The sequence below is a fragment of the Lipomyces doorenjongii genome, assembly GCF_038497915.1.
Source record: "Lipomyces doorenjongii strain NRRL Y-27504 unplaced genomic scaffold V1508scaffold_18, whole genome shotgun sequence".
NCBI classification, from domain to species: Eukaryota; Fungi; Ascomycota; class Lipomycetes; order Lipomycetales; family Lipomycetaceae; genus Lipomyces; species Lipomyces doorenjongii.
The window spans coordinates 17,659-44,330 of record NW_027118085.1 but is presented as its reverse complement, the minus strand read 5'-3'; the positions used below and the strand labels follow the sequence as shown (position 1 = coordinate 44,330).

The 26,672-nt window shown below is 46.7% G+C and overlaps 10 protein-coding genes and 2 non-coding genes across 12 annotated transcripts; 7 read left to right on the top strand and 5 right to left on the bottom strand.

Annotated features, from left to right (window-relative positions):
- Positions 1 to 45: 45 nt before the first annotated feature.
- On the top strand, positions 46 to 2,290 carry V1508DRAFT_415565 (stretch-activated Ca2+-permeable channel component-domain-containing protein; the record flags this gene model as incomplete). Its single annotated transcript, XM_066940082.1, has 3 exons — positions 46 to 199; positions 267 to 1,318; positions 1,371 to 2,290. Coding segments are annotated over exons 2-3 (1,699 nt in total), but the record flags the coding sequence as incomplete, so codon positions are not given.
- A 674-nt stretch (positions 2,291 to 2,964) lies between these two features.
- Positions 2,965 to 4,561, bottom strand: V1508DRAFT_353358 (major facilitator superfamily domain-containing protein; the record flags this gene model as incomplete). The annotated part of the gene is made up of 2 exons (XM_066936879.1): positions 2,965 to 4,150; positions 4,203 to 4,561. The coding sequence occupies 2 exons, from the start codon at positions 4,559 to 4,561 to the stop codon at positions 2,965 to 2,967; spliced, it is 1,545 nt and encodes a 514-aa protein (XP_066796374.1).
- Positions 4,562 to 5,811: 1,250 nt separating this feature from the next.
- On the top strand, positions 5,812 to 7,313 carry V1508DRAFT_403745 (major facilitator superfamily domain-containing protein; the record flags this gene model as incomplete). Its single annotated transcript, XM_066938577.1, has 2 exons — positions 5,812 to 6,050; positions 6,128 to 7,313. The coding sequence occupies 2 exons, from the start codon at positions 5,812 to 5,814 to the stop codon at positions 7,311 to 7,313; spliced, it is 1,425 nt and encodes a 474-aa protein (XP_066796373.1).
- Positions 7,314 to 7,945: 632 nt separating this feature from the next.
- On the top strand, positions 7,946 to 9,562 carry V1508DRAFT_415553 (WD40-repeat-containing domain protein). Its single transcript, XM_066940081.1, has 8 exons — positions 7,946 to 8,108; positions 8,182 to 8,238; positions 8,293 to 8,421; positions 8,476 to 8,523; positions 8,579 to 8,714; positions 8,774 to 8,900; positions 8,953 to 9,020; positions 9,072 to 9,562. The coding sequence occupies exons 2-8, from the start codon at positions 8,200 to 8,202 to the stop codon at positions 9,422 to 9,424; spliced, it is 900 nt and encodes a 299-aa protein (XP_066796372.1). The 5' UTR covers positions 7,946 to 8,108; positions 8,182 to 8,199; the 3' UTR covers positions 9,425 to 9,562.
- Positions 9,563 to 9,577: 15 nt separating this feature from the next.
- V1508DRAFT_415552 (NADP-dependent oxidoreductase domain-containing protein) lies at positions 9,578 to 11,230 on the bottom strand. Its single transcript, XM_066940080.1, has 2 exons — positions 10,576 to 11,230; positions 9,578 to 10,515 (listed from the first exon to the last, which is right to left on the bottom strand). The coding sequence occupies exons 1-2, from the start codon at positions 10,810 to 10,812 to the stop codon at positions 9,748 to 9,750; spliced, it is 1,005 nt and encodes a 334-aa protein (XP_066796371.1). The 5' UTR covers positions 10,813 to 11,230; the 3' UTR covers positions 9,578 to 9,747.
- A 58-nt stretch (positions 11,231 to 11,288) lies between these two features.
- Positions 11,289 to 13,820, top strand: V1508DRAFT_369098 (calponin homology domain-containing protein). Its single transcript, XM_066937432.1, has 7 exons — positions 11,289 to 11,850; positions 11,908 to 12,024; positions 12,075 to 12,195; positions 12,248 to 12,344; positions 12,401 to 13,347; positions 13,404 to 13,475; positions 13,531 to 13,820. Exons 1-7 carry the CDS (start codon positions 11,483 to 11,485, stop codon positions 13,666 to 13,668), a joined length of 1,860 nt encoding a protein of 619 aa, XP_066796370.1. The 5' UTR covers positions 11,289 to 11,482; the 3' UTR covers positions 13,669 to 13,820.
- Positions 13,821 to 16,905, top strand: V1508DRAFT_415546 (uncharacterized protein). The gene is made up of 2 exons (XM_066940079.1): positions 13,821 to 15,599; positions 15,657 to 16,905. Exons 1-2 carry the CDS (start codon positions 14,226 to 14,228, stop codon positions 16,725 to 16,727), a joined length of 2,445 nt encoding a protein of 814 aa, XP_066796369.1. The 5' UTR covers positions 13,821 to 14,225; the 3' UTR covers positions 16,728 to 16,905.
- Positions 16,906 to 18,290: 1,385 nt separating this feature from the next.
- V1508DRAFT_t39 lies at positions 18,291 to 18,380 on the bottom strand. The gene has a single exon. It is a non-coding gene; the product is annotated as a tRNA-Phe (tRNA).
- Positions 18,381 to 19,391: 1,011 nt separating this feature from the next.
- V1508DRAFT_415537 (uncharacterized protein) lies at positions 19,392 to 21,429 on the top strand. The gene is made up of 2 exons (XM_066940078.1): positions 19,392 to 19,957; positions 20,016 to 21,429. Exons 1-2 carry the CDS (start codon positions 19,620 to 19,622, stop codon positions 20,953 to 20,955), a joined length of 1,278 nt encoding a protein of 425 aa, XP_066796368.1. The 5' UTR covers positions 19,392 to 19,619; the 3' UTR covers positions 20,956 to 21,429.
- Positions 21,430 to 21,618: 189 nt separating this feature from the next.
- Positions 21,619 to 21,690, bottom strand: V1508DRAFT_t38. Its single transcript has one exon. It is a non-coding gene; the product is annotated as a tRNA-Arg (tRNA).
- Positions 21,691 to 22,663: 973 nt separating this feature from the next.
- On the top strand, positions 22,664 to 25,273 carry V1508DRAFT_84547 (Rad9-domain-containing protein). Its single transcript, XM_066943077.1, has 5 exons — positions 22,664 to 22,877; positions 22,938 to 23,247; positions 23,304 to 23,635; positions 23,692 to 24,792; positions 24,842 to 25,273. Exons 1-5 carry the CDS (start codon positions 22,761 to 22,763, stop codon positions 24,863 to 24,865), a joined length of 1,884 nt encoding a protein of 627 aa, XP_066796367.1. The 5' UTR covers positions 22,664 to 22,760; the 3' UTR covers positions 24,866 to 25,273.
- On the bottom strand, positions 24,900 to 26,667 carry V1508DRAFT_415534 (uncharacterized protein). The gene is made up of 2 exons (XM_066940077.1): positions 25,687 to 26,667; positions 24,900 to 25,631 (listed from the first exon to the last, which is right to left on the bottom strand). Exons 1-2 carry the CDS (start codon positions 26,401 to 26,403, stop codon positions 24,984 to 24,986), a joined length of 1,365 nt encoding a protein of 454 aa, XP_066796366.1. The 5' UTR covers positions 26,404 to 26,667; the 3' UTR covers positions 24,900 to 24,983.
- Between the last annotated feature and the right edge of the window lie 5 nt (positions 26,668 to 26,672).

Genomic DNA, 26,672 nt, shown 5'->3' with positions numbered 1-26,672 from the left:
AGTCGTACAAGCGCAAACTCGCGGCTTGATTTCTTTAGAGGTGGATAGCAGTTTCAGGATGTATGCGTCATAGTTTGGGCCATAAATTTTAGAAGCACATATTAGACCTTAGTACTTGGGGCGCGGGTGGCAATCAGTGTAGAGCAACATACTCTCTGGTTGGAAAAGTGCGTAAATCCCATAATAGTGCAATGAACAGGCGCGTATACATATATATACAAGGGTACGAACTTAATAGATTTGCACAGAATGCTAACCTTTCCCAGGATACAGAGGAGCAAGAGTCATTAAATAGTCGAGATGCGATTAGCGATATTATTGGTCCTTGAAATTATATTGGCATTGCCACCTGGATTATGTTCTCTCGCACTCGGCGACAAAGATATCGGCGATGACATTCGTATTTGGCCCACACCCGTGTTAGGCCGCGAAGATGATATCGGCTTAAATATGGAAAATTTTGGTGATGGAATTGTAGGACTCTTTGGACAGCTTCGGTTTGAGTCGACGCGGATGAAAATAGAGGAGACGCCTACTCAGAACAGGGTTAAAATACGCGACATCGCCCCGGCAACGCTGACTCCATTCTCAATAGGAAGAGGTAATACAGCAACATTTTCCTTTACGAATACCGATAGTCAGAGGGTGGATTGGTATATATATGCTGCGGTCTGTACGCAGCCATCCAGTAAGCCGGATTCTACGCCATTATTGGATGCATACGTTTCAGACCTCGCTCTCAGGTTTGTTGGGAAAGTGACAGCTTTAGGCGAACCAACAGAAAATGCCAGTGTGCAGTATAACGACACGCTAAGAAGCGGTGTTTTCAATGCGGACTTTTCCGTTCAAGCAAGCGGAACTATCAGCGTCGACATTATAGCGCCGAATTACGACGACAATAGTTGGGATGGCGCGTGGACGGGGCAGATCTTCGCCGCCCTATATCAATTCGACGGTATCGGTGACCCTCTCGATACGACTATTGTTGATACGGACTCCTCTTCAGTATTACTGGCCACTGGCGCCATATCGAATACAACTACAAGTCCACCTTACGATATGTACGTGTATGATGATAATAATTATTCAATCCGGAGCCTTAACGGATCCTACTGTGCTGTAACTAGTGGTGGATTTGCTGTTCAGGCCAGCAACACGAGTATTATGACAACACTGCTCGGAAGTAGTACCCGAGAAATCATGTTTGCAGAGGGATTGAATTCGGCGAGTAGGTATCAGGCCTACGTTGTCGAAGCGAACTCCACGATATCCGGCACTGGAGTCATACAAGACTTCGTCGAATTTACAACCAAGACGAGTAAGTCACTGTGCCAACACTACTTTACAATCGCAACTGACCTGATCCGCAGACTCGACTTGCCAAGTTATATATGGCCTCGGCTTCTGCGATGAAGTCGGCTACGCGGTGCCCTCAAATACTTCTCTGAGTCGCGATGATTTGAGAAGCTGGTACGATGGCCTTGCTGTTGAGCTATATTCAGGGTTCAATAAATCAATGCAGATAGTCCCATGTGATGTTAATATCGACGTGCGATACACTATAATGCGAACTTGCGACCAGTGCCGAGCGTCATATAAGCGGTGGCTGTGTCTATCTTTGATCCCTCGCTGCTATGAGTCGTCCACCAATTTAGCTTTAGCAGACGGAAGTCATGACAATTCTGGACTGTCGGAGATTTCGGGATTATCATATAGGACTCCCGGCACATCACGAAATAGTTTCTTGAACGATGAGTTGAACCCCGGTGACTACACAGAGCTCATGCCATGTAGTTATGTCTGCCATAAAGTTATGCAGGACTGTCCGTTTAATCTGCAATTTTTGTGCCCATTACCACAGAAAGGACTGTATCAGGCATACGGTTTGTTGAATGGCACATTGGATAATGGAGACACTTTCGATCTTGATACGGCAACGTGTAATTTCGTAAGCCCCGTGGACGCATTTAGCGCTGGTGTCCCGTCTCTAGGCTGTATTAACGTGAAGCTCATGGTTGCTGTTGTGCTAATATTGATCACTTTCGGGATGACTTAGGTGTGAGGATTGGATTCTGCCTGTTTATTTGCATTTGTATTTTGTTTGAATTTGTACAAATATTTGGAAGTAGATTGGTAGCTACATTTTTATTGCGAAACGGTTCGGTGGAATTGATATGTAAGCCATGGATATGAGTTGTTGTTATTATGTACTATGAATTTATATTCTTCGCAACTATGATTATTGTCATCCATCGATATATCCAAGATACGATCGCTCACGGCTCTCAGGGACTGTTCGTAATGTATGTATCTATAATTATTTGAGCGGTTAAAAAATTAATGGTCAGATAGTAAAGATGTAATAAGAAGGCTATGAGTGCGGCGTTGTTGATGATTGTCGCCGAGTACATCCTGATGTCACAACTCATTCTTCCGGACCTTGAAAGTCTCGCGGCATCCGAAGAGTCTCATTATGCCATGGCGTCGCGTCACTGTCGTCGGAATAAGTTGTAAGGAGGACCAACACTAGCTGGCCGGATCCGTTGAGATTAGGACCTGACCCTTGAACTTTAGTTAGGACTACAATTGGAAAACAAAAATGGATGTGGCTAGACCAACCCCAGCTGCGCCATCCGCCGTGCGGCGCGATTCCGGTGGAACCCGACACGGGACTGCCACCAAAAGCGGCGGGATAGTTTTTCAGCGGCTATTCTGTAGCAACGGTCATTAGCATTTCAGGTATTATATTGCATGAAAATTATATATCTATTTGCATTTAATGGTAATAGCGGAACCGTATTAATCGTCTAGACCAAACAGCCAGATTCAACTTATAAAAAATTAGAAGACCGGTACATACCGAACTCAAACCCCATTATAGAACCGTTTAGGATGCCAAATAACCAATACAATACGAATATATGCAAACGGTCACCTGTTATACTGCGGAATAAATCAGAAGTACTACATGACTTGTGAACTATACGGATTTCGTTTCCGAATTTCGGGCCCGAAACGATAAAACACGAATGGGATGGGAATCATAGCGACCGCAACGAAGCCCACCAGACTTGAACCCCACGCTACGCCTAGATTGGTGAACATTATATTGCCAAATAGTGGGAATGCAGCGGCGAAACATGATCGTGTGAATGTAGTTGCCGCGATGGCTGAGGCTGAGAAGCGGAGGAATGTGTCAACGAGGTAATTTAGACAACCCTGGAAGATTGTGAAGAAACCGGTGGCCATGACGGTCGTGCCGCAGACCGGTGCAATCCACGGATATTTTGGATGAGATGTCCAGCCAAAGATGAAGAGACCTAGCGGCATGAGGAAGCAGCCCACAAAAGTGGCTATCAATCGTTCTTCAGGGACCGGTTTACCGTCGTTGGCTCGTAATATGCGAGCATAACGACGGCCGGCATAGATATTCATACAGCCGCCGAGTACGACTCCGACAAACATGCCAAGCGTTGGCAGACACGATGGCACCTCTTTCCATTGTCTGACGACCCGAAATTCGACAGGGATAGCAACAACGCCTAGGTAAAGAATTCCGAACGCGAATGCCGCATATGTACACATGGCGGCGACGATGGGAGTCATTAGCATCGCGAAAGGACGCGCCATATGCTTAGTAACGATCTCGTTAACCGTCAAGTCCCATTCGTCGAGCCGCGAGTGCCATGCCCAGTTCTGTGTGGCAATCCGCATTTTCTTCGCCTTTTTCGATAACAGCACCGGGTGATATGTCTCTGGAACAGTAATGGCACTGATAATGGCAACAACGAAGGTGTAGGCCGCGCACAAGTAACTCGTCCACCTCCAGCCATTATCGCCCGACACCGAAAGCGAGGCGCCTATTAACGGCGCCACTGTCGGGCCACCAGCGACGACAAATGCATAGCACACAAGAGCGATTCCACGGGCTTCTGGCCTCCATAGATCACCTAGCACACCCCCTGAGTTCGATACTGGCGCACCTCCAAACAAACCTTGGAAGAATCTCATGATGATTACGGTCTGCAGGTTGCCGGCAGTGGCACAGCCGATTGCAAAGAGTCCAGAAATAAAGAAAGGAACAATGACGCCAATTTTCCGACCGTACACTTCTGAAATAGGAGCAAAGACCATTGGTCCAAATCCGACACTAGCGAAAGTTAGTTGTAATATATTATCAGAAACTATCGAAAGCAACGTACCCGATGAGAAAGAGAGATACACCCAATGTAGCCACCTCCGTCGAGACATTGTATAGCGTGGCTACGTCACCAATGACAGGCCCATACACAGAAGACGAGAACTGCGGTCCAAAAGTGCAGCACGCGTACATCATGGTTGTAAAACTCTTTTTCTTGAAGGACCAGTTCAGTGGACAGTACAGATCATCGTCGCCTTCGAACACTACCAGATATTCAGAGTCTTCAGTACCCTTGTCCTTCACGGACGAGTGTACACTTGCGGCGTCCACCGTTTCCCGAGTTACTGGGGCACTGTCTCCCGGGCAGGACGACTCCGCGAGACCGGGAGAAACCTGGACCTTTTCTGCATTTGTGGACATCTTGGATGGGAGAAGGAAGCGCGTGAGAAGGAGTGTCTGGGGTGCACTCACATCAGAAGTTGAGTCAACGAGCTGCCAGGTAGAAGAAGCGACGATCTGAAGCAGTGAAGCAGTGAAGACTGTGAAGAGCAGAGGCATTTTGTTCTTCCAGCGCCAGGAATAGATGATATTCCGCGCATTCGGTTTATCCGCTGCAATCGCCACCATGCACCGTCCGCCGCCGCAGACCCCAGCCGAGTATGATAGTATTTTCATTAATGGTAACTGCGGGTAAAGGCTCCGATTCGCGAGCGATAACGGCGGAGTGAGTCATCGTCTGTGCCACAGTGAACCGCTGCGACCGCGGCTTTGGCGCCGATGTCGGCCAGAGTGTTCGGATTTACTCCGAGTCGCCAGTTTGACCACCATGCTGAAGGCAGAGTAAGTGCGGCTCATCCGGCAATCAAACCCTTTCCCGCTCGCAAGTTCCGGATCGCTCTATCCAGGCGGGTCTGTGATTCAACCACGTTTCACGCTAGTTAGTATTACTGCAGCATCAACTTACCACCATGTCCAATGGGACATCATCGGGCGGTGCCGACTGCTTCCCCTAGTGGTGCAGGGCGTTACCACCAGATTTCCTGGGGCCCTGGTGGGCCGTCTAAAGCAAGCGTCCTGGGAAGGTCGACTGCACAGTGCCAAAAGGCACGCGACCATTTGATGGCGTTCAAAATTCCATTTTAATTGGACACCATACAGTTAAAACTTCACCAAAGAATACCAGACAAACCTGCAAAATTACATCTCGATTGTATTAATGCCATTAACACTTGCGGAGAATCCGCGGCAGCTTTGAGCGGTCACCCACGCTTAAGCCAAAAGTCATTGACAGTATTTAAGTAACTTATCCAATAAATGAAGTCTAGAAGTCCTCCTTTAAGTGGGTTAATTTAAACTAACTTGAACCTTCACTGACTATGGGTTAGGGTATTTATTTCCACTTGCACTAGCACACGATAATGGATAAGTTTGCAGCCTTCTACGCCGCGTCTTTTGCGAAAACATTACGGCTTTCGGATATGGCCAGTTAGTACCGGTAAAAGATGCGACCAGCTCTCACATGCATCCACAACGATATGTCGGTACAGCTACAGAAAGTCCCCAGCGAAGTTGTGGACCCCGAATTGAGTTCAACGCCGTTATCGTCCACCGCTACGTCTTCGCGTGCGGGAACTTGTGTCGATGTGGAAAAACTGCAGATGAACGACAGTATGGAAGTTGCAGCTGGCTCCGACAAATTCCTTGTCACTTTCAAAGGCGAAGATGATCCGTACTGTCCACTGAATTGGCCGTTCCGGAAGCGGGCTTACACTACTTTTGCCTATGCGTTGTGCACATTTGGGCCCCAAGTTGCATCATCGATGTACGGCCAGGTGTCCCAAGATATTGCTGCAGAATATGGAAAATCCACAATTGTGGCAACGCTAGGGGTCTCGATGTTCTTACTAGGGTATGTGTTCGTGAAAATATTAGTGAATGTCCGTCCGTGAAAATATTAGTGAAACCAAAATAGTAATCGCTTGATAGTGTTGGATTCGGTCCTATGTTCTTCGCGCCAATATCCGAAGTGTACGGTAGAAAAATGGGTGTCCTCGTTCCGTTCTTCGTGTCCGGCATTTTCGCATTCGGTTGTGGTGCTGCCAATAACTTCCAGACAGTCCTACTGATGCGGTTCTTCCAAGGATTGTTTGGAGGTGCGCCTATTGCAAATACTGGCGGTGTGCTAGGAGATATTTGGCGGCCGAATACGCGCGCTATCGCCCTCGTGTTCTATTCATTTGTCGTCACTGGTGGTCCGCCTGTGGGACCAATTTTGGGTTCTGCATTTTCAACACTGGGAAAAAATGGATGGCGGTGGAGTCAATATTATTCGGGAATTTATGCACTGGTAATTTTTGCTCTGGCAATAACGACGATTCCGGAAACATATCATCCCGTGCTGTTGGCACGCAAAGCGAAGAGATTGAGGATAGATACTGGAAACTGGGCATATCACGCGGAACACGAAGAATGGGACTTTACACTGCAAGAAATGGTAACCAAGCATTTCATGAGACCATTCGCAATGCTTCTAACTCCAATCGTAACATCAATGTCAGTGTACGGTTCCTTTGTCTTTGGTATTCTGTATCTCGGCGTCGTGGCCGTTCCGGTCACTTTCACAGACGTCCGCGGCTGGGGTACTGTTGTGGCAACTCTTCCGTCACTGGCCATCTTTTTTGGAGTTGTTGTGGGAGGATGTATCAACATCCTTGGCTCCCTTCATTATGCTAGAGCGCTTGCCGCAAAAAATGGTAACCCAGTACCTGAAGAACGACTTGTCGCCATGAAAGTTGGATCCCTCTTGATGCCAATTGGTCTGTTCATCTTCGGCTGGACATCACCAGTTCAATACCCATGGTTCGCACCAGTGAGCGGTCTCGTACTCCTCGCCGCCGGTTTCCTGACGGTATTCCAAGGATGCATCAACTATTTAGTCGACTCTTTCCCGCGTTATGCCGCATCCGCGATCGCGGCAACAACATTCCTCCGCTCATGTTCGGCCGCCGCGTTTCCGATCTTCGGCCGTATTATGTTCACAACGATCGGTGTGCCATGGGGAGCAAGTATAATCGGCATTGTAGCTATCGCGATGATCCCAATTCCATTCTTCTTCTACCGATTTGGTGCGAAGGTGCGAGCGAAGAATCCCTATAGCAAACAGGTCAGCTAGATTTTCTCTTTCTTGCATTGAAGTCCATCTTTTCGTTATATTGGGTATTGCATTTGCATTATTGGTTGGTATATACATGTATTATTTCCATATTATGAGCATTCTGCGGTGGCTAAGGTGTCGTTGAAGTTGTGAATGATTGTTTGCATGCTGGTTTGTTGCAATCGGTCTATGTGAGACTGGACACTAGTATGTGACAGTCGATCTGACGCGCTCAGGCAGCAAATGTAAACGGACTGAACAATGATGAGAGATATTGAGCAACTCGTAAATCGTGCGAGGAGAGCAAAGGAGCCAAACTAGAGCGCAAATTGCGGATCCACTATGATTGATATATATTGGGGGGACATGATTCCGAAGCGAGCCTTGACCACATTGGCTGGTGCTCCATGCAGACATGATATGCGCTTTCCATTAGAGCAGTTTTCGGCTGCGGCAGTGGTCATGGCAATACTATCCGTCCAATCTGAAACTTGGATCGTTGTCAGCTATGAGACCCTCGCAAGACGTGGCTGCGATGACGCGATCATGCTAGCGTGAATAGTAGCCCTTGATCACGCTTGGTGCCCTACGCGGTGCGGCTCGCTTGTAAGTGGTCTCGTCGACTAAGTAATCCCCGTCTGGAAGGGAAACTATTTTATAGCGAAATGTACAATTTCTCAGGCTGTATCAGATTATATGTATACAAGGGAATAAAGTCGTTGACTCGCAAACATCCGTGGCTAGATACATTGTGGAATACAACTAGCGCAAACCTTAATTGTTTCCTCTGAGAAAGTCAATACGTTGGACTAGGTAATAGTGCCATTTCGCATTCTATTGCACACTGTTCATGGTTGTACCTATTGACTAGGAGCTATCAATTTAGCGAATAGAGTTCGTGGAAATGCCGTTTCCTGTGTACTCACGGAACGCTCCTCTTAAGGTATAGTCTTGAATACAATGAATATTTGTCATCCCATCTAAAACAACGATCTAGGAACATGTGGGCCCAGTTCACGTTGTGACTTATAATACAACAGGACAATATGTCCTGAGTGGAGGCCAAGATAGGAAGATTATACTCTGGAATCCAAATTCCTCTAAATTGGTGAAATCGTACATTGCTGTAAGGTCACAATACTTGAACTACGTGATGGCTTTTGAACTGAGACCGTTGTAGCACGGATACGAAGTTTTAGACATAGCAGTATCATATGATAATTCAAAGGTAGTGTTTTCACTTACCTAGCGTGATATGGAGTTGTGATGCTAAAGGCATGCAGTTCGTGAGTTGCGGAGGCGACAGGACGATTTATCTCTGGGACGTCACGTCCGGCTCCACGACACGTCGGTTCTCCGGACACATGTCAAGAGTAAATGCCGTGGATTTTAATGCCGATGCGTCAGTAATTGCTAGTGGTATGTGGACGGACCAGATGTAGATTTACCATGGAGACTGTTGTTTTAACTGATCTTAGGGTCTTATGATGCGAAAGTTAGACTGTGGGATACGAAGTCGAGTTCACAAAGGCCCATACAATTATTGGAGGAAGCCAAGGATAGCATATCCACTTTGCAGATCGTTGGCAGTCAGATTATCACGGGGTGAGTCCATCCCTTGGGATTTGAGTTGAGCATCGAAGCTAACTGTGGATAGGTCGGTTGATGGTTACGTCAGAGTCTATGATCTCCGGATGGGTCAATTGTGTGAGGATCTTATTGGATGTAGGTGGAAGATCTGTATGACGTATATAAGCGTTTAGCTGACTTCTATAGATCCGGTCACTTCGATAAAAGATTCAACAGATGGCGCCTGCGTGCTTGTGTCAACGCTGGACAGCACGATCAGGCTTATGGACAAATCCAATGGGACAATGCTTCAATCGTTCAGTGGCCATCTAAATAAGGAATATCGCATCCGTTCATGTTTTGGAGACAACGACGTTTATGTAATCAGCGGTAGCGAAGACGGCAAGATTTATGCATGGGACATGCTGTCCAGACGTGTTGTTCACGAATTGAAGGGACATGGCGAGAAAGTTATTTCTTGCGTTGCCTATCACCCAAAGAAGCCTCAGATGGTCAGTTGCGGGATAGATGGCTCCATCCAAGTTTGGGATTGTTCATAGTTTGCGGTCAGAAAAAATTCTTTCCAGGGCCGCGCACTTGCCTTAATGGCGAGAGCCTTGGTCCGCAACCAGTTGAGAGAGCACCAATAGAGGACAGATAGCAGGGGACCACTTCCACCGCAAATGCCAGCCCCCCCCCCCCCCCCCAAATCTGGGCATTTACCTGATCAGTCTTTCGAAAGACAAAGTCTATTGCAAAGCTTCGCGCACATAGCGCAGATGTTCGGAGCGACTTCAGCGTTATACACTCAATAGTTGGAATGAAATAAAATATGCCGTAAAATGGTTCTTCTAATATTGTACAATATCTCGCATCCTGCTGACTAGCCCCACAAATGAGCAGCGGCATGCGCATTATATCTTCCACCTCGAACCTCAAACTTCTTCAAAATCTCACCAATCTCCGCAAACTCTTCATCCGTTAAAGGCGGCACCGTCGCGTAGTTCTCTTCGATACGATCAAGAGTCGTCGCACCGGGGATGGGAATGATAGTGAGACCGGGAATAACTTCCTCATGCTTCTTAATCCAAGATAGGGCGAGTTGCGAGGGAGTGATATTCTTCTTTCCCGCGAGTTTTTCAACCTCATCCACAAGTTGCAAATTTAACGCAAAGTTCTCCTCCGAAAACCGGTCAAAGTGCAAGCGGAAATCACCCTGATCAAGGTCCGTACGGGAGCGAATCTGACCGGTCAAAAATCCCTTGCCAAGAGGCGAGTACGCAACAACCGGGATTCTGAGTTCGGCACAAGTTCGCAACACTCCAAGTTCGTAGGCCTCTAATGACCACAACGAGTACTCTATTTCAACGGCGGCAATCGGATGCACTTTCGCAGCTCGCCTGATGCTCTCAACGCCAACTTCGGAGAGAGAGATTCCACCGATAAGGCCCTCATTGACCATATCTTTAAGGGCGCCAATAGTGGTCTCGATGGGGACTTTCTTGTCGACGCGAGCGCATTCGAAAATGTCGACTTTCTTTGCTCCGCCGAGATGCTTGATGATGTTATTAACACTTGCGCGGACAGCTTCAGGTCTTCCATCGGGAGTAAGAGTCTTTAAATCAACGCCGCCCTTAACCGAAAGAACGACCTATACTATACTCAGCACCAACATCATTCAGATTTATAGTCCGGGTTCATTTCAACTCACCTTTTCGGAATACTCGGGATACTTCGTGAAAAATCTGTTAACTAGATCCAAATTCAATGTCGGCTCAGTAGAACCGTAGAATTCACCACTGTTGAAAAAATTAGCTCCGAGGTCAATTGCTCGCTTCATAACGGCAAATGCCTGATTATCCGGTGTGATCTTTGGCCGCCAGGTGAAGCCCATCAGACCGAAGCCCACTGGGCCAATTGGGACACCAAGCATTTCACCACCAGACATAGTCAATTTATAAATAGATGGTAATGCGAATTTGATGATAATTGTGGATAAGCAGTAGCTTGTGTGGTCAGACTATGAACGAAGACAAATTTCGGTGATCACAATTTCTGGACAGTTATCGGCTCCTCGACGGACCATGGCGTTGACCTAAGCGGTACCGTGGAAGATAAATCATTAAAAGCCTTGTTTCGTACCATTAGAAAGCCATACGACATAAATAACATTCTGTACATTTAGTATTCAAATTTGATAGTACGGTTGTATTCAAAATATATGAGTAACTTAAGTTGACTAGCATTTCTTTTTGCTCTCGATTGATTTCTATGTTGCAATGACCTCGTACCCATTAAAACCTTGCTGACCCCTGGTGTCTATGACTGTGGCTGTTATCTTGTGGCGCGTTAATGTGGCCGTGCCGAAAACTGAATTATAGTGAGAGAGAAACGCGTCAGGTGTGTTTTGCGTTGACCAAAGGAGTTTCAGTTGGCGTCACGAAAAACCGCATCGCGTAGCTCTGACATCCACAAATCGCGAATGTATTACTTCACTGAAATACGAAGACTTTCTATGGAAACGACTTTACTTTCTTGTGAATCACCAAAATTACTACCGTGTTAGACCGACGATCATATCTTCTGAACAATCCGACCTCTCCGACACACTGCCTGAAATGACTGCATTCCCAGCGACACCAGCATGGGTAGCAACCCAGCATAAAGCCTTCCTACGATGGACAAACAGTCATTTAGAAGCTCGAGGAATTACATCGGTGCAAAACCTCCATAGCGACTTCTCGGACGGAGTCAAGCTAATTCAACTGCTTGAAATCATAGGTAATGAAAGCCTGGGACGATACGCCGCAAGGCCGAAGTTGCGAGTGCAAAAGGCCGAGAATGTTATTGTTGCCTTGGAGTATATTAGACGAAGAGGAATTCAGCTGTATAACATTGGTGCCGAAGATATTGTCGATGGGAATGTTAAGTTGATTTTGGGGTTGTTGTGGACTTTGATTCTGAACTTCTCGATCTCAGAAATTAAGTACGCCGCGATGAGTTGGGGGTCACTACGAATTGGTGTAAACTAACGTGATTAAAGTGCTGAGGGACACACTGCCAAGGAGGGCCTTCTTCTGTGGTGTCAGCGGAAAACTGTGTTGTACGACGATGTGGAGATCACGGATTTCTCGGCCAGCTGGAATAACGGTCTCGCATTGTACGTCTTCTGTTGTGCTACACGACCTTCATGTATTAACAATGTAACAGTTGTGCACTGTTGGATCGACATAGGCCGGACTTAATTGACTACGACTCACTCGACAAGTCCGACGCGAAGGGCAATATTGAACTTGCTCTGAAATTAGCATCGGAGGAAGTCGGTATTCCGGTACATCTATGCTTGTATTGCTTTACATTTGACTTTTCCTAACGGCTAATAGCAACTTCTTGACGTTGAGGATGTTTTGGTAGCGAAGCCAGATGAGAGATCGATCATGACATATGTCGCACACTGGTTTCACGCGTTCTCTGCACTGGGTAAGCTCACTGGCGCATTATAGTCTGATTAGGCATCTAACAACCGTGCCACCCAGACAAAATCGAAACAGCGGGCCGTCGAGTGGAGAAATTTGTGGAGGTCATGTCGTCCAGCTACGATCTACAACATTCATACGAGTCTCGCATCAAAAAGCTCCTCGAAAATATCGCGGATCAAATAAAGTCCTGGGACACCGCAGTGTTTAGTGGCACGTATTCCGATGCCAGAACGCAAAACCAGGATTTTTCTAAATACAAATCTCAGCTGAAGCGGTCCTGGATTGCCGAGAAGACAGAAATAACATCTATGTTGGGAAACATCAAGACGAAATTGGCGACTTATGGACTAAAAGATTACGAGCCGCCGAGTGGACTAACGTTGGCAGAATTGGATGTTTCGTGGAAACATCTAGTCCAGGCTGAAGGCCAACGCTCGAAGAGGATTAATGAAACTATTAGAGATATCAAAGAAAACCTTCGGAAGAAGTTTGCCGAGACTGCGAACACCGTTGCCGAGAAAATTGATTCGGTGTCGATTCAACTTGTTCAGTTGGATGGCGAACTCGATGATCAACAATCTCAGGTCAAGAAGGTTGAGCGGCAGTTGGAGCCTGTGAAGGATTTACTAACGGCGCTACAAAGATTGTCGGGAGATTTGGAGGAGGCTAATGTGGAGGAGAACGATTACACGGTATATTCATACGATGAGCTACAATATGAGTTGAAACTGGCACAAAGTGCGATTGCAAAGAAACTCTCATTTATAGAAAACCAGATTGTGGCTCGCAGTATGACGAACTTGACGCCTATTCAGTTGGAGGAATTTGAGTCCGTGTTCCGGTACTTTGACAAACGACAGCAGAACTCTCTTGAAGAAGTCGAGTTTGCTGCAGCGCTGGCCAGTCTGGGACTAGTGTACTCTGAGGACGAGATGCATGAGGTGTTTGATGATGTGCGAGAAGGAGAGCCGACTGTGTCATTTGAGCATTTCATCCGCTACATGGTAGGCAGTTGCGATTGCCCACCTTCCGGAGTGTATGCTAACTGCATTTTCCATAGGTGGACGTCACAGAAGATCAGAATACGGCGGAGCAGGTCCTTCAGTCATTTATGGAGATCGCTGAGGGCAAGGTATGTCTAAACCTACTCTGATTTTACTTTTCAATTGACTAAGACGGCGTAAAAGCCGTATATCACAGAGTTTGATCTTCGAAATTCTCTTGTTCCGGATCCGATGATAGAACAACTAGAGGAAATAATGCCGAAAGACGGGACGGAGCAGGGACTTGACTACATAAAATTCATGGAGAAGTTGTGCATTTAGAGGGCGGTTACGTATATAATTTTAGAATCTATAGCTTGTAACCGCATAGCAATGCATGCAGATGTATCAACCCTAAACCAACCGGCGGAAAGTTTGCGCCGATATCCGCTAGCGCGTCTCCGACGGCACCGAAGTATATGCACTATGCGATGACGTCATCCGATGGTTTCCGGGTCCGCGAGTCCGGCTCAAATATCACCGGCCGAAAATTACTAGAGGGAATATGGAGGTTACGTTTCTGCGTGCGCCTCCACTTCCTTACGCACTCATCATATTACTGCGATCGGTGCTGAACGATTTCCTTGGGTTCGAATTCTATTTGAGAGCAGCGCATCCACAGAGGAAGCGGCTACACGCGCATGATGCGTACGGCGAACACTTGCATTCGTACTTATCATACTCCTCTTTAGATCTCCGTACAGGTCATCTTCATATTTCTCTTCCTCTATTTCTACTAATAAGTCATTCCCGCTCGCATCTTTCCAAAAATGTTCCCCGCGAGAATTTAAACTTGACTCTACGACGGCGACCAACAGCGATTGAAAGATCTACACAACATGACCCTCGGCCATTCTCTCAAAGAGGCAATGAAGCCATCAGCAGGAGAGAGCAGCTTTTCCTCCGGCTCTCGGTCGCACGTCCGGATTCCCAGCATACCACACGTTCTTGGACGGCACTCGGCGGATACTTCTGGACACGATAAGCGACCTTTCTATATTCCAGATTCTGAAGCAACCGTTTCAGAGCGGCATGCGAGCGGATCAACCCTCTCGCTGAGGTCGCCGTCGACGTCAGATGATCGCCAAACGAGGAGAGAAAGTATGGAAGACTACGACTCCAACGAGGACAGCGACGATTCTGACGCTGGCACGATTTTGCCGGCCGAAGCAGAGTCTATCATTGGTGGTTCTTGCATCTCTCTCGCTCTGCCTTCGCACCCACAAGGTTCCAACAACGCGGAGTACAGTCCTGAAAAAGACGACGAGAGCTCGACTGACAGCTTTAGTAAGACAATTGAGTTTGCTCAATCAACTGAGCTAGCCAGGCACATCGGCGAGGATAAGACTGATTATAATCATAATGCGGACCATTGGGAACTGTTTTGTACGGGTGGTCAACCTGACTCAAAGGTCATATCAGTTCCTGGGCAGCACGGCCACTTGGCTTCCCCCACCCTTACCGACGAGAGTTCTTCGAATGGATTCAAGATCTTCTCGTTCTCACTTCCGTTTACGATTCCTACTGCGCCATCGCTGCCGACTCTCAAGGAGCTTCGCGAGTTTAAGATCGGCAGATCATCGTCGTGGCAGAGCAGCAAATCATCGGGGGGCATCTGTAGCACAGACAATCATGTGTCGAGGAGTAGCTCATCTCCTGAGCCGTCGTTGCGGCACCAAGATTATGAAAAGTCTCTCATGTTTAAATATCCCAAGAAAGCACTTGCATTGCCAATATTCAATTTTTCTCACAACGGGCATGCTAAAGTTCGCGATCAACTCCCAATTAGGCAAGAGACGCAAGATATACCACAGCGAGAGCCTAGGCAAGATTTCATCGAAGACGAGACCAAGTTTTCGCGTGTACATCAGATGGATAATGCGCGACTACGGGCTGTCAAGGAGACCCTATTGACTAATATTTCGATGGAGCAGATTAACTTGTTTTCATCGGGCCCTAAGGACGCTTTTCCTGAGATTGACGGTGATGTTGTGATCATTGGTGGTTACAGAGGGAGCATCTTGCGAGACGCGAAAACCAGACGCAGAGTTTGGATTCCAATTAAAGTAGGCCTCAATATCCGGAAGATTAACTTGGAGATCGGGTTGTCTGACGAAGATGAGGCGAACGTGGAACAAGACATTATTCCAGACGGAATTCTTTCGCATATAGGGCCGATCGATATTTCTCGCAAGCTGGCAAAACGATTACAGGTATGTACCTCATTGCAATGGTACAACGTTCAACCAATCTGCTGACAACAGTACTAGGTGAATCCCAATTGCCGTGTACATGAATATGGCTATGACTGGCGTCTTTCTGCCGATAATATATCAAATCAGATGGTCGATTACCTCAGATCACTCAAACGGAAAAGCAAGGAGCCTTGGAAGGGTCCAATCGTGGTCGCACATTCTATGGGCGGCCTAATAGCTCATGGCGCCATGCAACAAGATCCATCTCTATTCCGAGGCTTGTTATATGTCGGCTCACCAATTTCCTGCGTGAACATTCTAGGCCCGCTTCGGAACGGCGAAAACGTGCTTCTTAGCTCTAAAGTGCTGTCCGCACAGGTTAACTTTACTATGCGCAGCAGCTTTGTTTTCATGCCGCTGGATGGACGATGCTTTGTTGACAAGACTACAGGCGAGGAGATTAGGCTCGATTATTTTGACGTGAATACATGGGTGAAGTACAGATTATCGCCGTGTGCCGTGAAGCCGCATAAGGGGCCATTGGATGCCGCTCACGAGGAAGACGGAAACGGCGAAGGCCTGTCGACCACGAAATCAGTAGTCGACAAATTGATAGCACCGACATCGCTAGCCCCTCGTCAGTCGCCGCCTCCACAATCGTCCTCCTTGCCATTCGTCGATGCGGTAGATTATCTCCAACGCACACTGGTACGCACCAAGGAATTTAAGGAATCACTAGCCTTCGATCCGCGGAAGAAATACCCGCCACTAGCGGTTGTCTACGGTCGCAGTGTACCCACGGTCAGTGGCTCGCGTGTGTTTGGAGAACGCGATATACTGGAGGGGTGTTACTCGGACTTGATTTTTGGTCCGGGGGACGGCGTCGTGCATGCGAGGCAATTGATGCCGCCGAAAGGATTCCAGATTTCTGCTGAAGTAGAATCGGAGAGAGGTCATGTTGGATTATTAGGCGACCTTCCGCGTATCGGAAAGGCGTTAAAAGCTATATTGGACGAAGAAAAGCGACGCGAAATAGAAGCGGAGAAGGAAATTGTCCCTGATGACATAACGACCATGAATATTGTTAAAAGCGGGGAACTGAATGGCTGCCAGAATGATCAACAGATGACGGCGGATACAGTATAGTTTGGCCGTTAGAGTGTATTAGGTTCTTTACTCATATCTTTTGGGACTGGGATACCAATTTTTTAAATGCATTTGGGCAAGGTTATATAAGCAATTTAGATATGTTAAGAATATTCCTATTGTTCATCATGATCGTAAGGGTTTTGTTGACAAAATAAGATCAGATCTTGCATAGCGTTTAACGTGGGTGATAAGCGAGCCGCGCACATTCTACGACCCTTCCAACGTCTAAGCCCAATTACGACACAATAACAAAGTCAATCAATTATAACTAATCGGAACTATGTATAATAGACGTTTCTTTATTTCCATCGCAAGTCCGGGCGTTATGTCCGGGCTTCACTTACCGCAGCGCCGTTGAGCTGGCTCTGTTCTCTTCCTCCGACCGCTACTCTCACACGTTTCGCGCTCCAGCTGCTCAACAACGTCTTTGTGTGCGATCAGGTCTTGCCCGTCTTGTTCGGTAAGGGATCCTCCAAGCCTGATACGTGTCCTTTTTGCCCGCCGGCGCTTGCTTAATATTTCATTTGCCTTTTGAAGTGTACGCACTTGTTCGCTGAGGAGCGTGACCGAGTGAGCTAATGCTTGCGTCCCTTTTGCAAGCCGATCGACGGCATTATAAATCGGTGTGGGTGAGATATTTTGATGACTGGCAATGCGACCTTTGATGAATTCAGACTGTGAGACAGCCTCTATCGGGCTGTGCGGCGTCTGAGAGATCCAAGGGTTGGACGTGGGGGGATAGAAGACGCGGAGGTGTTGGAGTCCGTATCCTGATATCCAACTTGGATAGCACAACTTCAGGGCCCATAGGTACTAAACCTGACCCTCTGAATCCCTGCTTGATATTCTTTTCGTTCATACACGCGAAAAATGCGGCCCGAAATGCGACGAGAAATTCGACCTTTGTCACGTGGGTAACGTGACACTTGGTGAGTTCCTCGATTTCGCGACCATACGCCCGTTTCAGTGGACTGAAGCGTTCAACGTCTAGCGGTTGAAGAAGGTGGGATGAGTGGGGAGGCATGCAGATTGTGATAATATCCCTTTCCTTGCAGAACTGGTCGAACTCCGCCGAACGGTGACTCGAATGGCCGTCAATCACTAACAATCGATATCCGCATATTCTGCGATGGTTGATATGTCTATCAAAATGTCGAATCCATTCAAGACTGTCTCGTTGTTTGTCCAGCCATTATCGGTAGGGTTGATGACCCAATCTGGCGGAAGGTTGCTCTCCGAGTACCAGCTTGCGAGGTGGTTGGCCCCTTGAACTACGATGAACGGCGGGATAAACCACCCTTCCGCATTAACTCCCTTTCGCGATTACCTGGCTCCGTTGCAGCCTGTCGTATGTTTAGCTGAGCGTGTTTTTCGGTAGCTTCGAGGGCTAATAAAGTCTACGTTCTTTAGAAGCGGATTCCATATTTTGCTGTGGAAAAATGTCGTGTCAAAGTTGATAGATATACGATGAGTAGAAATGTGCGCGGCTCGCTTATCACCCACGTTAAATCTATTAACAAAATTGCTAAAACAAAAAATATCATGACACCAAAAATAAAATGCGATGTCTGTGGATCGAACACAGGACCTTCAGATTACTAACCGAAGTTTAACTTCAGTCTGACGCTCTCCCAACTGAGCTAACCCCGCTTTCTGCGTTTGGATGACGCCAAATCTACTCTTGTACCATAGGCAAAAAAAATAGCTACTAATACATCGGCTTTTTCAATAAAAAAAGCTTGTATACATTACAGTCCTAGATATGCAATTGTTTTCAGCCCATAATGTATATAGTTACTGAATCGACTCCCTTGTGGAGGTGGGGACAGCGATTTTTTGTAGCTCCCAGTCTCCCAAGGATTAGTCTACGGGATTAAGCGACCATGATCGCCGAAAACGAGATGAAATCCTGGTGGAGAAAATTGACGTTAGTTGCGACTTGCTGAGCTGTCACCAATGACGGTAGTAGGTTGCCATTTTTAAAAATGAGATAAAGGATGTGTGATTACGCATTATTTACTGCCAAGGGTGGCGCGAGCTATCGACACTAAGGCGGAGCTTGTGCATTAGTCTAGCTGGCGTGAAAGTTTTAGTGGTATTACCTGCAAGAACGGATGCTGACGTTGGTATCATACATACGCGAAGGTATTGGCTTAACGGCGGGGCGCAAGAACAGTGCAGCTAATCCAATGTGGACTGTCGAGATATTGTCGAGAATATTAGAAAGAGTGGACATACGTCATCAGCAGGTCGAATTATTGACGCCGACTCTAAGGAAGGAATAATGCGCATTTTGTACAACCTTCCGATGCATCTCAAAGAAAGAGTCCTTCTGACGAGAATGAATGTACCATTATAACAATATTCTGTAATTTGTTAAGCTACAGGCCACGACCATGGCGAATTCCACGCAGTTTTACCGGGAACTCGGGAGATTCTGGCTGAGTGCCGGGGCCCGGACAGACACGGCTTGTCAGCTGTCAAGCGCCTTCCGAAAAACCTTCGGCCTCTTCCAGGGCCGGTCCAGCCGCTGAGCCATATCCCTCTTACAAATTCTGCATTTATGGTGCTAAACTTAACTGAAATTGTAACTTCGCCCCCCAGCCAAAATCTACTAGATTTCGCGAGGACAAGTACATATCTGCCCTCGGTCGCCGCCCGCCTCATTCCGCTCCTCTGATTGTTACTCTATCTCCACTCACGCGGCCATCCTCCCTCCCTCTCTTGTGGTCGCTTACATCTGCGACCCGGTCTGCGTGCAGGTAGAAGCATTTTATTTGTCCTTCCGCTCTCCTGTCGCTACCTGACTTGCAGTCGTCCATCACCTACTCCGCCAACAGTAATTTCTAATAGTCGCTAGACGCAACTAGTTTTCGCACATTCTTCGTCATGCTGTTACCGACAACATACTTACGGCGCAAGTTCCGTACTTTTTTTATGTCAGATGTTCCTCCATCGTCGACATTAGCTCGATTAGACCGGTCGTGGGACGTTAAGAAAACGCTCAAGCGCGTTCAGCGTCACAAGTGGAACCTCTATGACGTTCAGTATTTGCTCGCCTTCACTATTGCATGCTTTGTTTTCTTTGTAGTCACCGAGCCGAGTGTATTTGTCAAATTGGCTATTGCAGCTCTTTTTACATTGGCATTGCTGGTTCCGATAACTTCACAATTCTTCTTTCCTTTCATTCCCATTGGCACGTGGCTTATCCTGTTCTACTCTTGCCGGTAGGTTTCGACATCGATATACAATTGAAACGTTTGCTAATATATTTGTTCTCGCCAGGTTCATTCCAGCTGATTGGCGTCCATCTATCTCGGTTCGGGTACTTCCTAGCTTGGAGACCATTTTGTACGGCGGAAATTTGAGTAACGTGCTTGCAGCGCATAATAACTCCCTTCTTGATGTTTTGGCTTGGATTCCATATGGTTTGATTCACTTTGGGGCGCCATTTGTTTGCTCAGCTATCATGTTCCTGTTTGCTGCACCCGGCACCCTTCCGGTATTTGCACGATCGTTCGGATATATGAACTTGATAGGGGTCTCAATCCAGCTTTTCTTTCCAACGTCACCACCGTGGTATGAGAATATGTACGGTCTTGCTCCAGCCACTTATGATATCAGAGGCTCTCCCGGTGGACTTGCTCGCGTTGACGGTATACTTGGACTCGATCTTTACACGTCGTCTTTCACGGCTTCCCCGATGGTCTTCGGTGCTTTCCCGTCACTTCATTCTGGCTGTGCAGTTATCGAGGTTCTTTTCATTGCATATGTTTTCCCGCGGCTCACTCCTTTACTTCTTGGCTATGTTTTGTGGATTTGGTGGTCAACAATGTACCTTACTCACCACTACTTCATTGACTTGATCGGAGGCGCTATCCTATCTGCGACCGTCTTCTATATCGCTTCCCGAAATTTTCTGCCTGCTGTGCAGATGGACAAGGCGTCACGATGGGCATACGACTACGTGGACATGGGACTTCGTCCTAGCACCAAAGCCAGACTTACTAAGGAATTCTATGTCGCGGATGAAGAATGGGCTATCTCTTCCTCGGTCGAGTCTGGTAATGCCAGCCCGACTGACAGTCCATCGTCCGAGTGGGAAATTGAGACTCTGGCTGACAATGATGAATCGAAATCGCCACTGGTGAGTAACACAGCCAGCAAGCTTCAGCTTCCGAAGTACAATGAGAACTACAATGAAAAGTACAGCGAGAAGGTTTAGACCGGAAATGTTTGCATTAAGTTGGTTGCTTTTTAGTCGCGGTGTTGGTTTGGTCGTTCTTACCGTTTTTCCCGTTACATTTGGTAGTTTCGCATTTTTTTTGCTTTTTACATTTTCTTCTCTTATTATTACCATGTGTGATTAGAACTTCTTTGTAGAGCAATTGATGTCTATGTATAATGTTTAGTTTGGACGATTGGGATGTTCCTATTCATATACTCGTCTAGTTTCTTCTTCTGCATTATTAATGGATTTTCTTCGTTTTGTTGAATGTTTTTTTGATGTTGCATTGGGGAGCCTTCAAAACAGATATAGTCTGTTTAATTAATACTTGTAGTATTGTACTTCTCTTGTAGTTATTTACTTATTATGTATTTATTTTCGTTTTGTTTTGCTGTTGCAATTCCGAGCGTAGTGATTCCTTACGATTTTATGTTAAACAATAAAGTATCTGACTGTAATTATGCATGGATGGTGATTGGCCCCCATTTAATTGACATATGCAGCTGATGTTCTCTATTGAGTGCGTTTGCTAGCATGCGATCAACGGTAACAATAGCATATGATATACTGGATGAAATCAAACAGTAGAATCATAGCTAACTTAATAGAAATAAAAAAAAAGGACGGACGCTTTTTCTCTGTTAAGAGTGTTTTACTAAACACCCCCAGTGGGGCTCGAACCCACAATCTTCAGATTAGAAGTCTGACGCGTTACCATTACGCCATGAGGGCAAGCCGACTATGAAGGAGACGCCGACGAATGACGGTCACATACCGAAATCTCAACTGCGCTGGGAAGTAATATCTTCTTGCGTGTTCCGCAGGCACTGCATAAGATTAATCAAAAAAATAAAATGGCTTTTCAAAATGCAAGGGCCTGTTTCTATTTGTGTTCCCCAGTTTCGCCAGTACCTGCACGTAATTGCTTACCATAATAGACTTGGCTTCACAGGCGGCTGCTTCTCCGTGGCTAGTAGCGCGTTCATCTTTTTATGTTAGGCTACTTGCATCAGTCAATACACGCCATCGCTAATACTCCGCCTTGCGATTGACTTCTTTGCTGTAATCGCATTCGAGTTCCAATATCAACTCATGTTGAAACTCATTCAAATTCTTGGCAGATATGGTGGCAGAGATCACTCCTCGCCGCTAAGTTTACTAGTTCTATTCCTTGTTCGCTCCTCTTTGGTTTTCGCGCCTATATTGTAATATGAAATACATTCTCCAACAAAAACACTGATTTTAGCAATTTAGGAATAGCGTGCCCCGTTCGTCTGGTTGAAGTTCAAAGTCTGCAGAATGTTCAAACTCTAATTTGCCAGAACCAGAGGATTCTGATACTTGCTAAATTATAACGACAACTTCCTACACTTCCTATACAATAAATTGGTATAATGCGACGCATTGTTGACAGCTTGTAAGTTAATAATGGCTGAATTTGTACGCGGCGACTATATATTCAAAAAGTGGCTAACTACTCATTATCCTTAAGCAATACCGTACATCTGTAATGCAGACACTAGACAGTTCCAGAATGAAACCTGGCGAAGAGAATTTATATGTGCAGAATCATCGGAGAGCTCAAATAAAATCATGCTCGCATGCATTATTCTGTTGCTACCTTATTGACTTGGGAATATCGACAAAAGAATGGCGCGACGCGTACGCCGGGTAAATTGGGAGAGTTCTCCAACACCCTGTGTCACACCCAGGACATCAATAATCTTCAGTTTGGCCAACACCAGTTTGCGTCGCCTTGCAGTTGACATTGTGGCCGCGTGCCTACGGTTCCTTGAGACTGAATGGCTCGGTTCTCGCTTACGTTCAGCTCGGGGTCCAAGTTTAGAGACTGGTCGCGCTCGATATACGCACTGAGCCGGATCAACGGCTACATCACGATCGCAGTTTACGACAACGGCGTACGATTCTAATTGTCTATTGATGATACTAGTGCGTCATTCTAATACATTTGAGTATAGGTGAAACTGGTCGCCGTTGGATCTGGCAAGACAACATTCGCGTCAATTGAATTCAATCAGGGGTTCTTCGACAGATTCAATTTCATCGGCCAGGCATCGTCCCGGAGGGAAGGTAGTTTGGGACTTAGTGCCGTGAATCTGCAAGAGCAAGCTAGAGTGTCGGTTGAAGTTCAGACGAAGTTTTTTGTACCAATATTTAGGAGACATGAGAAAGATTCTGCTGTGGAGAGATGTGAGATATCTCTAGATGGCGCGAAAACAACTGGCACGGGCGAATCGAGGTTAATTATCAATTTGCACTGTCATCATGGTAGGTTAGCCGCCCTCGCGATGCCTTTTGAGCTAGTGTTGATTAACGAGATGCAGGGATTACGAAAACATATAAATTGTCGTACGCAAAAAAAATGCCGTTCCGCATTTTAGACTCCGTCGATGACTATCCAAATAGTTTCCACGTCAAGGCGACAGTGCTAAAAGAATTCCTCGATCACACCTCCATCCGAGCAGAACAATTCTCAATTAAATTTAAGGATGACAAAGTGCAGTTGTCTAGTTACACCAATGGCGTTTCCGGAGCGAAGAAAGGTGATTTTCTCAAGCAGCCGCTAATGACATCGATTACGGTTCCTTGGGAGAAGTTTAATGATGTCATAGTTGAGGATGATGCCGAGTCTGTGTTTAGCATGAAGGAACTCAGAGTATGTATATTTTTGCGCAATGATGAGATGAGCGGTCGAGCTGACGCAAGTGGCAGGTGCTAGTCGCGTTAGCTGATTCATTTCGTGCCACAATTGAAGCTGCATTCAGTGGTCCAACATTGCCTATAGGTTTCCGTTTTGGCGACGACAACATAGCGGTCAAGTTCATGCTCTTTACTGGTGAAGCGTCAGCAGACAGTATCCAACCCAGCACCAATATGCAAGCCGGATTTTCTAGACGACAGCTGGTTCTACCACCAGTAGTCAGTCCACCTCGACCGTCACCAGTTATGTCTGTACGCTATAGCAATGGAGACGACGATTATGGTCCCATGGACAACCAGGAAAGTTTCGTGCCGCCATCTATTTCTGGCGACTCACAAGTTGCCACCACTAGAAGATCTATGACGGCGCCGAGGCAGATTAGCGACAGAAGAATTAGAACGCTTTCAGGCAGTACCGCGATTGAATCGTCATCTCAGGTGCAGTCATCTCCACCGGGCCAGTCCGTGAATGTTGAAGAACGACACGAGCACAGTACGACCGCGGAAGATGATACCGGACAGCTATTAATACCAGCGCCGTTGCCCCCGCCACGGCTTCCAGTGTTGGATTATCGGTCTCCTTTTGTTGTGCGAGACAAGGCGGTATATGAGCACGTGGATGACGGCAACGAATCGGACGCGTCAGAGGTTATAGTATGGAACCAGACTGTTAATGCTCCATCGCTGCAGAGGATGTTACAAGAGGCTAGGCAGGAGCGGGATGAGCGAGAACGAGCTGATAGGGTCAGACACAGTAACCGGGACTTGGGCGAGCACATGGTCCAACCCATCCATGAACGAGTGAGTGAGCAACACGGGAATCGCATGGACACAGAGCACAGACGGAAGCTCCCAGAAAGAGAGAAACTGGTGAAACATATGGCAGCAGGTCCTGATGCGGACGACGGCATTGAAGAAGTCACCTTTGGTGTGATTCCAAACCGTGAAGAAGTGGATGAGAACATGGATGACGAGGCATTCCTACATACTAGTGACGAGGAAACTCAGAGACAACGGTCGGGAGAAGATTATGGTACAGACAGCGATATGGCTTTGTTTGACCAGGACGCATATACAACGACCGCAATAGGACCTACTCCTGTGTCACAAGCGGTAAGTTACTACATCTATGTTTGTCGTGCTGGACTAAGTTTTCCACTAGATTCCGATTCTGCAGTTAGACTAACTGCCGCTCAATCAAATTTATGTACTATATTACACTTCGCCTATATGGATGTATAAATAACCTACAGTATTGGACGTGGTTTCACACTGCTCTGTACAATAATATAGAACGTTTATCGCTATCTAATTCTGGTGCGTCTTCCAGGTTTCGCAGACTCCCGTGCAGATTCATGGCCGTCTTCTTCATGAAGGCTTGTCAAGAAACTTGTCCGACCTATCTCTCCCTCCGTGTATGGCATAGTGACTCTGTCTGTCGAGGACGATTCATGATTGACTACTTCCCGCGACTTCTCATTGCGAAAATATTTCCGTCGACCTCCTCTTCCGCCTGCTGCGGAATTGTCATGAGTTTCGTCAACAGGAAATACATCTTTCTCCTGCCAGTCTCTTCTGAGCCGTTTAAATCCCACTTCAGCCGAATAAGATCGGTGTGTGAGATTTTCTTTCGGAAAAACATCGTCGATACTAGTACCTTCTTTGGCTAGTAACGGAGCAATTGTTGTGTACGTGGCTTCGTCCGGCTCAACTAAATTGTCGGCCATCTCTAAAACTTGCCACATTGCGTCAACATCTAATGCGGACGCACATACTTTGAGGGCTGCATTAAGATGGAAATTGTTCACTTTAACCCGTTTCTGATCCGTGATGTATGCGAATATTCGAAGACATTTCTGTACCGCGGTCGGCGCTGTGTCAGCATTGATTGCAAGACCATTGAGGACGATTGTGAATGTTCGATCATTAGGCGCTGCCCCTCTTTTGCGCATCTATTTCAATTTAGAACTTTGTTTATTGCTGAGAACATTGAGAGCATCTTCATACCTCATTAAAATAACCTAGCGCAGCAGATACATGTTTATTCTGAAACTCGTGTTGAATAATGTAATTCCATGAGACAGTGGACTGATCGCGTCCGTCTCGCGCGAGAGTGACTGACTCTGTAAGTTGTCCCTTCTCCAGTGCCTTTTTAATTTTCTCCGCAAGCACGTAAGGGTCCCACTTTCGCGTAACTCTTTTGTCCTTTTTGGTTCTGCTCCTTTGTGTCTCGAACTTCAAGTCACCGCTACCGTTCGATTTGCCGGAGCTTGTGTCGGATTTCCTTCCTGGCTTGTTCGCTCCGGCGGCGACCCCTCTCGCGCGTTTGGTCTGTGCATGCTTCGCATCTTCGTCGGTGTGAATTTTAAATTCCAGTTTGCTTTGCCTGCGCGTTTCGCTGAGATGCGGAGATCGTCTAATTATCGGTTGCATCATGTCCAGAGCTGTGTCGGCCCTTGGTTTGCCTCCGTTCTTGCGTGGTGACGATCGTTTAGGATTCTTCCTATTTTCCTTGCTAAGTGCCCGCGGCGATCGTTCGCTCACAGCTTTGCCACCTGATGTCCCATTCACGGCAGGCTGTGATGCAGTCCGCAGAGTCGTACACGAAAATAGATATTTCCGCGAGGCGACGCATGGAGAATGAAACGACGGTTGGAAACGGCGGAGGCCTCGAATTGATATGCTTGTCGCTTTGTGACCCAGTATGGATCCACGTGCAGACATAAATCTTATTCTGCTCCTAGACGAAGACGAGATCCGTTGTTACGTTGAGCGATAATTCCTGACAAACTCAGGACAGTAATTATACTGAGATTTATCGATTACCCCAAGGAGAAGAGACGAAATTTTTTGGGAGTTTGAGCTTCTCAGGGGAAAGTCAACTAAAGTTTATCCGTAAAAGTATGTCCAAGCCAATTGCGTAGTGCTGATGGGGTAGTCATGTAGTATCTTTTCCTGTTTCCCATTCTGGAGTCTGAAGTAATTTAGTGATC